We start from the raw sequence: 14,845 nt of genomic DNA on the forward strand, positions 1-14,845 counted from the left end.
TGAAACTGGCTGTTTCCCCATAACTTTATTACACAACAAAATTATCTAAAAAGAAGCATAGCACATATATATCCTTGTTACAAATGCTCCCAATTTACACATTTAGAATAACTCACAACATAACCTAGTCCACTTAAACATTAGTGAGTGGCCACCTGTTGATGCAAAAGAACATAGCAGAGACCCTTAGAAGGTCTGCTTAGATATGGCTAATGCTTCCATTATTCTACTTATGGGGTGTGCTCTTCGTGGTGGAACATTTTTAAGGATAATGGTTAATAATAATATTAAGCCTTCAGTCAGAAGGATTTCTTCTCCAGAGCCCTCACAGAGAAACTTCCCTCCTGGTTAACTGGACCCAGGCATGAGTCTTCATTGGAGCTGTGGGAGGAAGAAGAGTTTTACCAATCACCAGTGCTGAAGAAATCTCTCCTTTCTGGGCAGGATGAGGGAATCACTAAATGATGATTAAGTGCTGAGACTCCACAAAATAAATGACATGTCATAAATAGGTATATATTTTTGGGTTTTTCAATTTTCTTCTTCTTCTTTTTTTTTTTTTTTGAGATGGAGTCTCACTCTGTTGCCCGGTCTGGAATGCAGTGGCACGATCTCTGCTCACTGCAACCTCCTGGGTTCAAGCGATTCTCCTGCCTCAGCCTCCTGAGTAACTGGGACTATAGGCGATTGCCATCATGCCTGGCTACTTTTTGTATTTTTAGTAGAGACAGGGTTTCACCATGTTGGCAAGGCTGATTTCGAGCTCCTTACCTCAACTGATCTGCCCAACTCGGCCTCCCAAAGTGCTGGGATTACAGGCATGAGCCACCGTGCCAGCCCAGTTTTCTTCTTAAATAGAGATTGAGAACTAGCTAATCTAAAGTAGCCATTAGCATTTTGCCTCCATACACTCTTTATTTCTTTCACAGCATTATCACAATCCATAATTGTTACCTTGTTTATTTACTTGTTTACTTTATTGTTTGTCTCCCCAACCAGAATGAAAGTTCTATGTCTACCCAGTGCCAAGTTCACCATCTCTATAACTATTTGTTGGATGAATGTGTGAATGAGTAGAAAATAAATCAACATACTTTTTCATCAAGACACTGAAGTGGGCAGTGTTAAACTCTTAGGGTGACACAGACGATTGCTTTAAAGAAAAAATAATGAAGAGTGAAACAATAGGAGACTTGGCTTATGGTGTGGTGGCATTTGACCAACTGTTCTTGTTGAGGTAGTGATTTTTGAGGCATCTGGTTTACAAACACCTCAAGGGTATAGCCCAAACTTGGCCTCTTCTGGTAGTGGCTGAACACCCAGTATTCAGGGCATTGTTAAGTGTGACACAGGGGGAGTCAATAAATCTCAAATGCATTCAGAGACCTGGCTAAGATGCTAAAACAGCCAATCTGTGCCTTCCCAGTGGCTTCAATCACAGTCCCCACTTGATCATTGTTGGACTCTCCTTCAACCCACTATGTCCAGGGAATTCCTTTGGTCAGTGACACCTGGAGTGGGCAAAATCCACCTTGGAAAAAAATAACTGCAGAGAAGATATTGAACAGCATGATTTTGCAAAAAGACAACTAAGCTCAGTACAAGGGCTGACTGGCTTGCATCTCTTTTTGTATTCTCTGGACAATGCAGCTTACAGATCACATTCTGTTCCCAGGCTGTTGAAACTCAAGTAAGAGCCGGTGAACTCATCTCAGTTTTTCCTCTTCATCTCTAACTGCTGCAAGTGAAATTCAGCTTGTTCTTTCTAATCATTAGAAATTATTGTAAAACTAAATTATTGCTTGTCCAATTCTGCAGTGTTTTCATCTGATATTTAATATACTCCTGAGGATAAGGAGCCTAGTTGATAAGCATTGCAGTTTACCAGAAACTCTGCAGAAGACTTCAGACTGGAAAAGCCAGCCAGAGTCCAGGAGGCGAGGAGAAGGATGCAGAGGAGCCCTGGCCAAGCTGAACAGAGATGAACGGACACTTCAGGAGACTGTGTTCTCTAAAACCAGCACGGCTGTTTGGGTACTTTACCTCTTAGAGATAATTAGATGCTTAAAAGTGAAACCATCACTCTGCCTTCAGCAGATTTGAGGGCTGCCTCATTTAGCTTTTCAATCTTGCTTCAGCTTGCTGCTCTTGCCTTCCATCTGAAGTCAAGAGAGTGGGGAGGGAAAATACATATACAGAAGGCTTGATATCCAGGAAGAAAGTGCTTTCATCAACCTCATTTATCACATGACATTTCCCGGGATTATCAGTCTGGTTAAACTGATTCCTTGACCATAACTTAACTTGATTCTTCTGAAATCCACATTTGAAACCAGTCACAAATCTTGGTAGGCTATCTGGTTAACCTAGTCTAGAAAATGATTATTTTAGATAGGAGTGATAAAAACTATCCCTTGCAAGGAGAAGATGAACATAAAGTAGCTTAAAAGAGACTCAAAAGGCTTGTAGTAAGAGATGAAAGGAAATACTTTTTGAAAGTCAGGTTTTCTAAATATCTATACTGGAAAGGGCTTATGAGAAAAGAACTGGTATTTCCTTTAAAAATAAGATAGACATGGCTACATCTCTATGTGTTCGACAGCTTTTCACTGCTTGGGGTCTTATTCCTCTCTGAGAACCTGTTGGAAGAAATGAAGTTCTTCTGAGAAAAGAGATGTTAGCTTTTCCATACATGGAGTTAAGAAGCCCTGCCCTGATTTAAGATTGTGAATAGTTCACAGTTAGGGAAGACCAATGCAGTCAGGAAAATGAAGGTGGTGAGAAATGAGCTGAGGAAAATATTCAGTTGACAAACTCAGTATTATGTGTACAGTATGTGTGTGTATGTACGCCCTTTTCTGTTGGACTCACTCTTGGCACATAGCGGCCATTCAATAAAGACTTGCTGGAGGAAGGAATGAAAGCCCGCATGTTGGGTGACTCCTAGAAAGAGGCACCCTCTACACCAAGTTTAGAAAGACATGATCTATGCCAGAGAGAGGAGTGTGATGTCGTGGCAAGAGAATTTGCTATTGCTGCTGAACTTGGCTCTCTGGGGAGTTTTAGGATATGTTGCAGCTCCAAGATGGAATTTCAGCCTGTGCTCTCACAGTCCCTTTAGGGGGAACTTGGGCTGGCCCCTGATTATGTTGTGAGACTCTCATGGGAACACTTCCGTGGGGAACCATGTTTTCCTCCCACAGCATTGGTAATTCAGAAAATTAAAGAGACCCCCTGCCTACTTCTCATGTTAGTTTAAAGAGAAGCTGGATTGCTCTATGGAAATCCTTTTGTAGCAGAAATCAGGACAGCTGTTTTTAAGTAGTAACCCGTGAGAAAATACTCAAGCTTTCAATAGGCAGAGGGAAAAGTGAGCCTTGGAGTATATCCTACAAGCTGTTCAAATACTTACCCCATGATAAATAATAGCCTTCTTAATCCTATACTCTTCTCTATCATTGTCTTTTCCCAGTGTGCCAAGATGTGGTGTTTTACTTTGAATCAGCTAATGCATGATGCTAATTAGCGCATTAATTGTGTTGACTCTGTTTATAATAATTAGTGTATTGGTGGGCTCTTAGCATATCAAAATGGTATTTTTATTTCTGCCTCAATGTTTACTGTCAGATAGTAGCTAGTTACTAGAGTTTGACAACAGGAAATGTGATTCAGAGAATCAGATGTTCTGTGAGAAGCAACATATCCCCACGCAGATTGCATGGAAAGAGGATGGAAAAGAGATTCCAAACAATGAATGTGTGACTTAACTTTTGACCAAGTACAGTTCAACTTCTGTTGAGCAAGGGATGCTTGTATTATTATTAATTTCACCTCTGAGTGATGACAACGTTCTTGGCGCCATAGGAAGTCATAGGACAACGTGCTTTTATACATCTGCCATCATTTTCATAAAATCCTAACTAATTACTTGACTGCTGCTGAGGCATCAGCACTTGCACTTGAGGTGGAATTTGTCCAACTTGGCTGTAATTGTATTATTCAGTTACATTTTAAAAAATGAGTGTAAATGAGGTCGATCTGCTAATTTCAGTAAATTGTCATGAAGTGGAATGATGGGGGATGATTGTTCTTTTGGATAACACATTGTTTAAATGAGAACCTAATGATATCTGGATAAACTTCTGGAGAAATTACCAAATTGCTAACATGCCATGTGCAATCCTTGAACACTATTAAGATAATTACAGGAGATTGATGTGTTTGCCTTAGTTTAAAATCATAATTAGCATTGAGACCAAAAGCAACATCCCTATGTTAAAAACACAATGTGAATACTATTTTATTATTACCATGGAACCTTGACCTTTCTTTCCTTCACCTATAGCTCAATCCTTGTCTTCCTCCAGTCCCAGGGCTCCTTATCACAACCATCATTTTGATTTTACACTGGATTTACATGATACCTTTTATTGAAGTGCTTAAATTTAGGAAAGAATAAATTTCTATTGACTAGGAATCAGAAACTTAGGGTAGAATGATGGAGCATTGTTTTATAACAGGAGCAGTTTCCAGCTTGGATTCAAAATACTGATTAAAAAAATTGTTTTCTATTATGATTGGATCTGTACTTTCTAACGCCAAATATTTTAATCCAGATGCTTTTTATCTTGATCCCACGCTTGCCCTTTAACCTTTACCAGAAATTCAGAGAAACAGAGTACATATTTCGCCACACAATGGTCATCCTCACTGAATACTTTTATCCAGAGGTCTACAAACTATGACCCTCCAGTCAAATCCTGCCTTGCCCTTGTTTTTGTAAATAAAGTTTTATTGGAACTTAACCATGCTCATTTGTTTATATATTGTCTATGGCTGCTTTCACACTACAAAGGCCGACTTAAGTAGTACAACTAAGACCATATGTCCCATAAAGCCCCAAATATTTGCTATCTGGGCTCTTCCCAGAAAAAGTTTGCTGACCCCTGATCTAGACTTTTAGAAACCAAGACACAAAGATTCTTAACAAAGAAATAGTTTCCACATTTGTTAAACTCTTCCAAATAACTTTAATAGTTAACATAAAAATGTCAAGAAAGTATTGTGAAATAGTACACTGATTTCTTTCCTATGTTTCAAGGGATAGTTAGACAGTAAGTCATGACACCAGCGAATTGAAAATCCATTGTCTCTGACAGAATATCTCTGCCGTCAGCTAAGCCTCCCACAGAATCCATGATATGGTCTGAGGAGAAAGCTGGTGTGAAGGTACAGAGAGTCTCTATATATACAGCAGATCCTCTAATAATATTGTCTCATTCACTATTGTTTATTTTATTTTATTTTTTTCTGAGATGGAGTCTCTCTCGGTCGCCCAGGCTGGAGTGCAGTGGCACTATCTCGGCGCTCACTGCAAGCTTGCCTCCCGGGTTCACTCCATTCTCCTGCCTCAGCCTCCCGAGTAGCTGAGACTACAGGCGCCCGCCACCACACCCGGCTAATTTTTTTGTATTTTTAGTAGAGACGGGGTTTCACCGTGTTAGCCAGAATGGTCCCAATCTCCTGACTTCGTGATCTGCCTGCCTCGGCCTCCCAAAGTGCTGGGATTACAGGCGTGAGCCACTGCGCCCGGCCTGCTTGGTTTTAATAAGAAAAAAATCCTTTCCAGGCCGGGGCTACTGTTTGTATGAAGTGTGCACACCCTCTCCATGTCTGTGTGGGTTTTCTCCAGGTATTCCAATTTCATCCCACACCCCAAAGATGTGCATGTCAGGTTCCTTGGTGTGTTTAGATGGTGCCAGTCCGAGTGAGTGTGGCGGTGTGTGTGATTGTGTCCCATGTTGGGGTGATGTCCTGTTCAGGGTTGGCTCCCACCTTGTGCCCTGAGCTGCTGGAATAGGCTGTGGCCACCTGTAACCTTGAACTGGAATAATTGGGCAAATAATTCTCTTATTTGTTTTTTATTAACCTACCTTAAATGTATGTATAGCTCATATTTGTTTCCATATTTAACATTAGAAGCATTTTGGTCCTTATGAAAAGTTTGGTTGTTTTTGTGACCAGAAATATGCTATAGAAACTCAACTCCTATTTATGTCAACTAGCCTATGGTAAAATCGGTTCCATTATACATTGTTTGTACTTAAAGTTGTAGTTTTCAAGACCCTATCTGGGATGCTAAGTGAGGACTTAGTGTACTCTTTCCATAGGGTTAATTTCAGAAGGCCATCTGATCATTTGAAATCTTTACTAGTTCTTAGAATCTCCACAGGCTGTCTCTAGAATAAACCTTCTTGAATTTACCTGCCTCCCAAGCAGATGGTATATCAAAAGATTCTTCTTCAGTAGTGTAATATTGTGGAATATGTATTTGGTCTTATCTGTTTCCTGGCACACAGCTCCTAAAACTCTTGGAATTTCCAGAGTGACAAGTGTCTTTTGTATGCTGATGAGATGACTGTTGACTGTTAATCCCTAGATAGCTTCAGGATGAGGGCTGGTCACCAGAAAGATCAATAAATAATTAGAGGGTTGGACTTTCAGCTCCACCTTCTCACCTTCAGGTAGGAGACAGCGGCTGAAAAGATTGAGATGATCATCAATGGCCAGTGGCGTAATCAATCATGCCTATGTAATGAAACCTCCATACAAAGCCCTAGAGGAGACAGTTTGGATGAGCTTCCAGGTAGCTGGAAGGTGGTCAAGGCACATGTGGAGCTGATGGGAGGGTGTGTGCCCAGAGAGGGCATGGAAGCTCTGCACTCCTTCCTACCTCTCACCCTATGCATCTCTTCCACACAGCTGCTCCTTTGTAATATCCTTTAAAATGTTTCCCTGAGTTCTGTGAGCTGCTCTAGCAAATTAACTGAACTGAGGAGGGGACTGCGGGAACCCTCATTTATAACTGGTCAGTCAGAAGCATAGGACACAACCTGGGAGATGTGACTGGCGTCTGAAGTAGCAGGCAGTCTTGTGGGACGGAGCCTTTAACCTGGGGATCCGATGCTATCTCCAGGTAGAGTATCAGAACTGAGTTAAATTGTCAGACATCCAGCTGGTGTGCATGGATAATTGATTACTTGCTGTGTGGGGGAAAAAAACCTCCAAACATTTGGTGTCAAAAGTGTTGTACTGAGTGTGTGACGGTAGAAAAACACCTTGATTTTTTTCCTACCTCTCAGAGGCGGTATTGCCCTCAAAAGTCTGTAAAACACCAGACCAGAGAGATGCTCCTGTAACTGAGAACTGCTTGAGAAGCTCTGCAAACTAAGGCCCCCTCTTTGATATGAATAATTCAGATGATTTTATTAGAAGATCTGAAAAGTCCACTTATATTAACTTTATAATATCATAAATTTCTTTTAAAAAGTAATACCCATTAATTTACTATGGAAAGAGAGTTGAAGAAATATAGTTTAAAGGAATATAGCTCCCCCTCTCCCATCCCTTCTCTTATCACAAAGGCTGAGGAGAAGCTCAAAGAGAAATTATTGTTCACTTGTTTGTTTTTCCATCCTTTCAATAGAAAATGTCTCTAAACTCCTTTGATATTCTGTGGCTAATTTTATGGCTGGTCATAAGATAATAAGCTGCTAGACCTACACTGAGATCCACTTAGCACACTAACACTTCCCGATTGAAGAAGACCTCTTTTGAAAATCTCTTGAAGTCTTTGCAGAGTTCTCTAAACATGACCAGGAGGCCGATCATGAGGAGGAGTGAGATGTTTTGCAGGAAAATAGTCAATATACGTAAACTAAGTTCAATACCAATTCTTTGACTTGAATAACATTTTATCATCCCAGCCTTTTTGTCAGGTTATCGCCGACCTGACTTCATCTGGAAGCTCATGAATGGCCTTGCAGCATTGGTAAAGTCAGGTTCTCATGGACTAATGGCACTGTTTCTTGATGTGGTTGTCCTCTGAAACTTCTCCTGATTATGCCTTGAGTTTTGAGTTGCCTTCTTTCTCTCACATGATCTCATTCTTTTCAGGATCAAGATACTTTAACTTCTGTATTTAGTGCCTTTAATAGATTGAGCTAAGAAGCCTAAGCAATCTTCAGGGCTAAGAAACAAGCTGCACTTGCCAGAGTTGGGTGTCCATACCTTGGTGATGGCTGGTAAGTCAGCCATGATGAATCCCAGCAGAGGGCAGGGAAAGAGTCCTGAACCAGGGGACCCAGATCTCAGCTTTGACTGGCCACTAGGCAGCTTTATCAAATTAAAACAGCCACGTTAAAAAAAAAAAAAAAAAAAAAAGCCATGTGTTCTTGTTGGGCTTCATTCCCTTCATATGTAAAATGTGACAATTGTACAAGAAGACTGATAATGTATTTTACAGCAGTAGTTCTTGACTTTTGCTCTGTATTGGACTCACTTGGAGAGAGTTTTAAATCCCCATGATCCTGCTACATCCAGAATGTCTGATGGCAAAACCTAGGCATTAGTGCTTTGAAAACTCCCTAATGTTGAGAACTATTGCTCTGTAGACCTTAAGGTCTGAATTTTTACTCTATATTGAATAAATGATAACTGATAGTGTTTGAGGGTCATATCTTCCAATGACTAAATATGGCAGGAAAAACAGGCAGATAATTTGAAGCATAGATTCTTATCTTGGGCTCCAAAATCTTTTGCTTGTGGAAAAATGAATGTTTAAGAAATCAATTACCCAATATCCCAGGTTTCAGATTCTTTCTCTAATCCACCATTCTGGAAAGGCAGTTTTAGTTCAGGCAAGAGTCAGTTGAACACGCTGAATTCAGGATCCATATTAACAGCTCTGGTTTCCCTGGTTGAAGATTTCCTTACTATCTCCTATCCCTGCCCTTGCTAATGTGAGTCTTTGTTGCCTTAATGCTAACTAAACTTTTGGTGTACTCTATGTCTAGAACTGTGTGACAGTCATCTGAAATCTTTATACCCTAAGTACCTACAAACTATCTTCATTATTTTAAGAACTCTCCATACTCCATTCATAGAAAATTTGAGTTTGAAGTTCATTACCCTAAGAGTCATAGCTTTCTAGGAATAGTTGAATCAAAGAGGAAAATATTTGGTGAAATTCATACAATATTAAAATCAAATGCCACCTTTCCAGAATGCTGGATTAGAAAAAGAACTTGAAACCTGGAATATAGGGTAATTCATTTCTAAAACATTAATTTTAATAATGATTTTAAAAACAATGGGATAAATCTAGAAAAAAATCTAGCTTGTATCTCCAAAGAAGGAAAGCAATGTTATTCGATATTTAGGCTTCAGTTATTTTCTATCTGAGATGCATATTTTGGATTGGGTACACTTCTCCCTAATGTACTTTGCCCTTTGATATTGCTGCCCTTGAGCTGACCCCCACCAGAATGTACGCTCAGTGTGGGCAGGGAGCACATGGCTCCTGTTCCTCTTTGTTTTCCCAGTGAATGGCACAGGGCCTGGTACATTGCAAGTGCCTAATAAATATGCTGAAAAGTAGATGAAAGATTGTAAGAAGTTAGTATCATAAAGTTAAGATGGAAGGAGGGTCTCTCCAATTCTGTAAATAAATTTGAGGAGTAAGTATCACCTTACTCAACAGAGTCTTTTTAGACTTTGCCTATAATTATGTATTTAAAAAATAATGGAAATGAACCGTTATGACTCCACAACCAGACAATCGAGAGAATGGTGCTGTAACTCTTCATTTCATAAAGACTGGTATGAAGCACAAAAGCCAGCAAAGAGTGAGACTTCACTTCAAACAGAACTCAGAGAGCCTTGCCTCAGTATAATGAGTTCAAACACCTTTTTACCATTTACCATTTAAAAATGGAATTGTTCCAGAACCTACCACCTAATCCCTAAACCAGAACATCAACTAAAATCACATAATCTACATGTGTATTCTTCTCCATCCAGAGCCACTGCATAGGGTTAGACAGCTTATTGACCTCACCCTTGCTACTTAAAGTGTGGTCTATGAACAGCAGTGTCAGCATCACCTGGGAGTTTGTTAGAAATACAGAATCCCGAGGCCAAATCCAGAGCTATGGAATCAGACTATGTATTTTGATAAAACCCCTCAGAGGGTCTGATGCCCAGGAAAGTTTGAGAAGCCCCGTACGCAACAGATTTTGAGTCACAAGGCCTTCAGAGTTTGCAGGGATCATTTCTAGAACATAAAATTACTATGTATGAAATGTTTAAAGTGAAAAAAAATAATAGAATTGCAAAAATGAATATATAACAAGACACTACCAAAAATGAGCAGGTAAATTTGAAAAAAAAAAACAACAAATAGAAAAAGATGAAATAGAAAAAATATATCATCTGTAAAGAAATACTCAAAAAGTGTTACAAAACACATCAAACACAAAGTCTATTGTTTGCTGTTTCAGCTGTTCCCAGCACTATTTATTTTTTGAAAAGGCAAAAGATGGATATGATTTTTTAGCTATTTCTGAGTGAATCAAACATAAACTGACATCTTTCCCAAAAACATGTCAGAAAGGACTAAAAGAGAAACCACCTTATTTTCTGAACAGCTTTCGGCTTCATTAAAGATATCCGTTTACTTCATGTACATAATAGATGAACATTTACACACACACTCATACACACACATCAGGGAGAAAACCCTTGGAACTTACCATTGGAGCTAATGTAAGTGTCCACTAAAGTGGGCCCCTGCCAAGTTCCTTGACCTCATTTCCGTGTTGGTCACACTAACTCTGGGGTGGAAGATGCTCTGGTAGAACCTGTCTCTCAACAGAATTCTGCCCCATTGGATGGTTCTTCTTAGGGTAAGGGGAAGTGACAGTTTTCATGGCTACCCTTGACTTACACAGCATCCAGCTTTGTCCCATTGAAAGCATATGCTTGGATTGAAGTAAAGCCATTGTTGTACAGCTTCCTACAACCAACAGAGAGAAGAGAAATCAGTGACTGGTGAGAAGTGGTGCTGGCCTGTTTCTGGAGAGTTGCACTATATTTCTTCAGTGTCATAAATGTGCATAAAGGTTTTTCAGGTCCCACATATGTATCCCACAAGGAAACTTTCCAGTACAAGTTTTTGGAAACAAGATAATATTTCTCAGTTTGAATGCCCGTTCTCCCGGCTTAGCTCCTAGTAAATTTAAGCTGTTTCTCAGAATCATATTTACTTTGAGTAACAAATTTGTTACCATTAAAGATTTTAAAAGAATATTCCACATACATTCAGAAAAAGGGATTTGAGGTAATAGTTAACCCAATATTAATAGCGGAGGAGCAACTGCAGTCTCTTAAGATAAACATTTTGAAAGACATCCATCTAAATGCATATGTTTTTATTTTTCTATTAATATTTAAATGTTATTTCACCTTTGTATTTTATCCATCTTTTTATCCTCAGAGCTTATCATAGATTAAATGTTTAAGGGTTATAGGCTGAATTAAATTAAACCTCACAGACGAATCTAAGAAAGTAGATAGACCATGTCCTCTTACGGAATTTTTTTTTTTTTTTTTGAGACAGGGTCTTTCACTCTGTCACCTAGGTTGGAGTACAGTGGCTCAATCACGGCTCACTGCAGCCTTGAATCCCTGGGCTTAAGCGATCCTCCCACCTCAGCCTCTCAAATAGCTAAGACTACAGGCATGTGCCACCATGCCTGGCTAATTTTTGTATTTGTTGTAGAGATGAGGTTTCACCATGTTGCCCAGGATAGTCTGGGCTCAAGTGATCCGCCTGCCTCAGCTTCCCAAAGCACTGGGGATTACAGGTGTGAGCCACTGGGCTGGAAATGTTAATGTTTTAACTTGTTGCTATGTTTCTATGACTAATTAATTCGTTTAATGATTCAGGGAGCCAGTCTGAAATGTTATTACTTCTATTTCCTATTGAAGTTACTGAGACATGAGGGTGACTTGCCAAAAACACATTGGTCTAGGACTGTTGAGACTTAGGATCCCTGACTTCAAATATCATTTTTTTTTGACACAGAGTCTGGCACTGTTGCCCAGGCTGAAGTGCAGTGGCATGATCTCCGCTCACTGCAACCTCTGCTCCTGGGTTCAAGCAATTCTCCTTCCTCAGCCTCCTGAGTAGCTGGGATTACAGGCGCCTGCCACCAGGTCCGGCTAATTTTTGTATTTTTCAGTAGAGATGGGGTTTCACCACGTTGGCCAGGCTGGTCTCAAACTCTTGACTTCAGGTTATCTGCCTGCCTCGGCCTCCCAAAGTGCTGGGATTACAGGCTTGAGCCCCTGCGCCTGGCCAACCTCAAATATAATTATTTTCATCTACCAAAAGCAGCCCCCCTTTCTGCAGGAGAAGGAGCCCCAGCCTTGGGAGCTCTGAGCTATATGGGAATGTCAGAGGTTATTGGTGGTTATTGGCATGAAGATAAGAGAAGACAGCTATAACCACATTCAGGCACTGCTAGTGGGAACTCCTAGTGGCAGTTGTAAGGGAACTTTGAAAACTACAGTAATCTACCACATGTGAACTTTGGGAACACATTAAGAAGCACACAGGAAAGTTCAAATTTGGAATTAGACCTGGCTCTGCCACTTAATAGCTGGATGATCCTGAGAATTTCTCAACCGGTCTTATCCTCAGTTTATCTCTAAAAATGTGATAAATAAGTACATAAATGTAATACCCAATCAAAAGGTTGCAGAGAGGATCAAATAACTATATATTTAACCAAGTGAAGAACACTTATTAGGTGACCATGTTAAAAGGAGTTATTCGGGAGGCTGAGGCAGGAGAATTGCTTGAACCTGGGAGGCAGAGGTTGCAGTGAGCCAAGATTGCACCATTGCACTCCAGCTCTGGGTGACAGAGTGAGACTCTGTCTCACAAAAAAAAAAAAAAAAAAAAAAAAAAAAATTAAAAAAATAAATAAATAAAAGGAGTATCCTAAAACTTGGATTTATCCTATATAGTTGTGGGAAACTGAGCAAGATTCTCATGGCTTTGTTGTCGATGTTGATGTGTTTGTTTTTGTTTCATCTTAAATAATTACATAGCGAGTTTAATTCCAGCTACTAACATGTCCTGGGTGAGAATTGCAATATCCCAGGAATATAAGCACAATGGCTGAGAAAACTCTGTGGATAAGTAAATTTTTCCTAAACTGTATGAACTGTTTTATGAAGAACTCTTTTATGAAGATGTGAGAATTGTGCATATGGCATTTTAATTTTCCTAAATTTGTTGAGAGTCCTGGACATTAAAAATACTTGTTTGAATTGCATTTCAGATATTAAATAGAAATCTTAATGAAAAAATCAGCCTCAAAAAGGGAACATGGTGAAGAAAGACAAAAGAATTACAAACTTTGATTGAAACTTTCTCCTACCAGGAATATGGGTACAAAGTCAGCTGTTGGAACATGTATCCTTTCATGTTGATAGTTTTTTGAGCCTGAGCTTTGAAGAGGCAAGGACTTTTGCCAAAATGTAGAAATAATCATCTGAAAAGATCATGAATAATCCATACCATCCTCTCCTCTACATTTTAGGAAATATGGGCTTCCCTCACTCAGATGTTTCTAGAAACACATGCTGGGCTCCATGCTGGGTGTGGGACAATGAGCTTTCACTTGAGGGGGGTGCTTGAGATATGGGGGTTTTAGAAAAATGGTGTCAAGGGATAGAGGTAATATTCTATAAGGAAGTTTAGCATGTAGGAGTTTCCTTATGATGAGCACTATATGGCGCAATGGAAAGCTTTACTGAGGAAGTAAATGGCTTTGAAGTTTGGAGCTGAGCAGGCTAAGAGCCTGGGCCTTTTCTGCATGGTAAGAAGAAATTATGACTGAGAAGGAGCCTCCTTTGTCTTTTCAAGAGACCGCTCACCAGGTTGTGATGAGAAGGATCATCTGAAATGCTCCACTGCTCTCAGAAGTTGACGTAACTTCATTGGGCCCAAACTGATAAACTAGGAATGGCTCAGAAAATAGCCCCCTAGAAGAACTGCATGAAGCTTGGATCCATTTTTCTGGGTAGTAATTTCATCAGGTTTGTATCTGATAAAGACCCCCACCCCAACTTTAGTGTGAGCAGAGAAATGAAACTGGGGTGACAATCCAGACAAAAACTTCACCAGGCTTGAACTTGGGCAGTGGTCCTGAAAATAGAGAGGAGACCCTGCAGAGGTAGCTGCAACTCTACTTTGTGACTTATACAATGAGAGAGGAACTTTCTACCAGCTTGGAGAATTAACTTATCCTTTATACCTCTATTAGATCTTCTCCTTTAGAACATTTTGTGAATATCCCTAATTAAGCATCTACTTTTGACCATCTAAAGGGCTTTGCCCCGATTCAAGCTCTGGAAAAATGCTGACCTATAGCAGCACTATGCTTTCTATGTAATATCCCCTTATAGGAGCTTAATAACAGTTTGTGATTACTGAGTAAAAGTGTGAGTGCAGAATTTATAAAGTTCTTAGTGGCGCCACTTTTTTTTAACTCAGTGATCTTGGGTAAGTCACTTCAATTTGCTTGAACCCTAGTTCTTCTTCTGTAGAATGGGAACACTTGGATACAGATGATTATTCCATAAGGCCTGCAGGCCAAATCTAGTCCACTGCCTGTTTCTATAAATACAGTTTTATTGGAGAACACAGACATACTCATTAGTGTATGTACTGAGTACGGCTGTTTTTGCCACAGAATGCCAGAGTTGACCATTTCCTACAGAGGTTGCATGGTCTGTAACGCCTAACTGGTCCTTCACGTGAAAAATGTACCAATCACTCAATCACTGCCGTAATGGAATCCTCTTACCTTGTTACCTAAACTCTTTTGTAGTCTACAGAGTACCATCCCATGAGACAATACTCTTATTTAATTATGTAAAACACTTTGTACTCTGTAGAATATATATGATAAGGCAGTATGGCTCTTCGATG

The 14,845-nt window shown here is 39.8% G+C and overlaps 2 protein-coding genes across 3 annotated transcripts in view; one reads left to right on the forward strand and one right to left on the reverse strand.

Annotated features, from left to right (window-relative positions):
* CEP128 (centrosomal protein 128) overlaps positions 1-14,845 on the forward strand; it is a 636,715-nt gene that overhangs the window by 42,796 nt on the left and 579,074 nt on the right. The window lies entirely within an intron of this gene.
* Positions 1-14,845, reverse strand: part of TSHR (thyroid stimulating hormone receptor) — a 168,020-nt gene that overhangs the window by 32,390 nt on the left and 120,785 nt on the right. Inside the window, exon 8 of the mRNA XM_055288570.2 lies at positions 10,787-10,855. Within this exon, the coding sequence (XP_055144545.1) occupies positions 10,787-10,855 (69 nt within the window). The remainder of the gene's footprint in view (positions 1-10,786; positions 10,856-14,845) is intronic.

This window comes from Symphalangus syndactylus, chromosome 8 (assembly GCF_028878055.3).
Source record: "Symphalangus syndactylus isolate Jambi chromosome 8, NHGRI_mSymSyn1-v2.1_pri, whole genome shotgun sequence".
In the NCBI taxonomy this organism is placed as follows: domain Eukaryota; kingdom Metazoa; phylum Chordata; class Mammalia; order Primates; family Hylobatidae; genus Symphalangus; species Symphalangus syndactylus.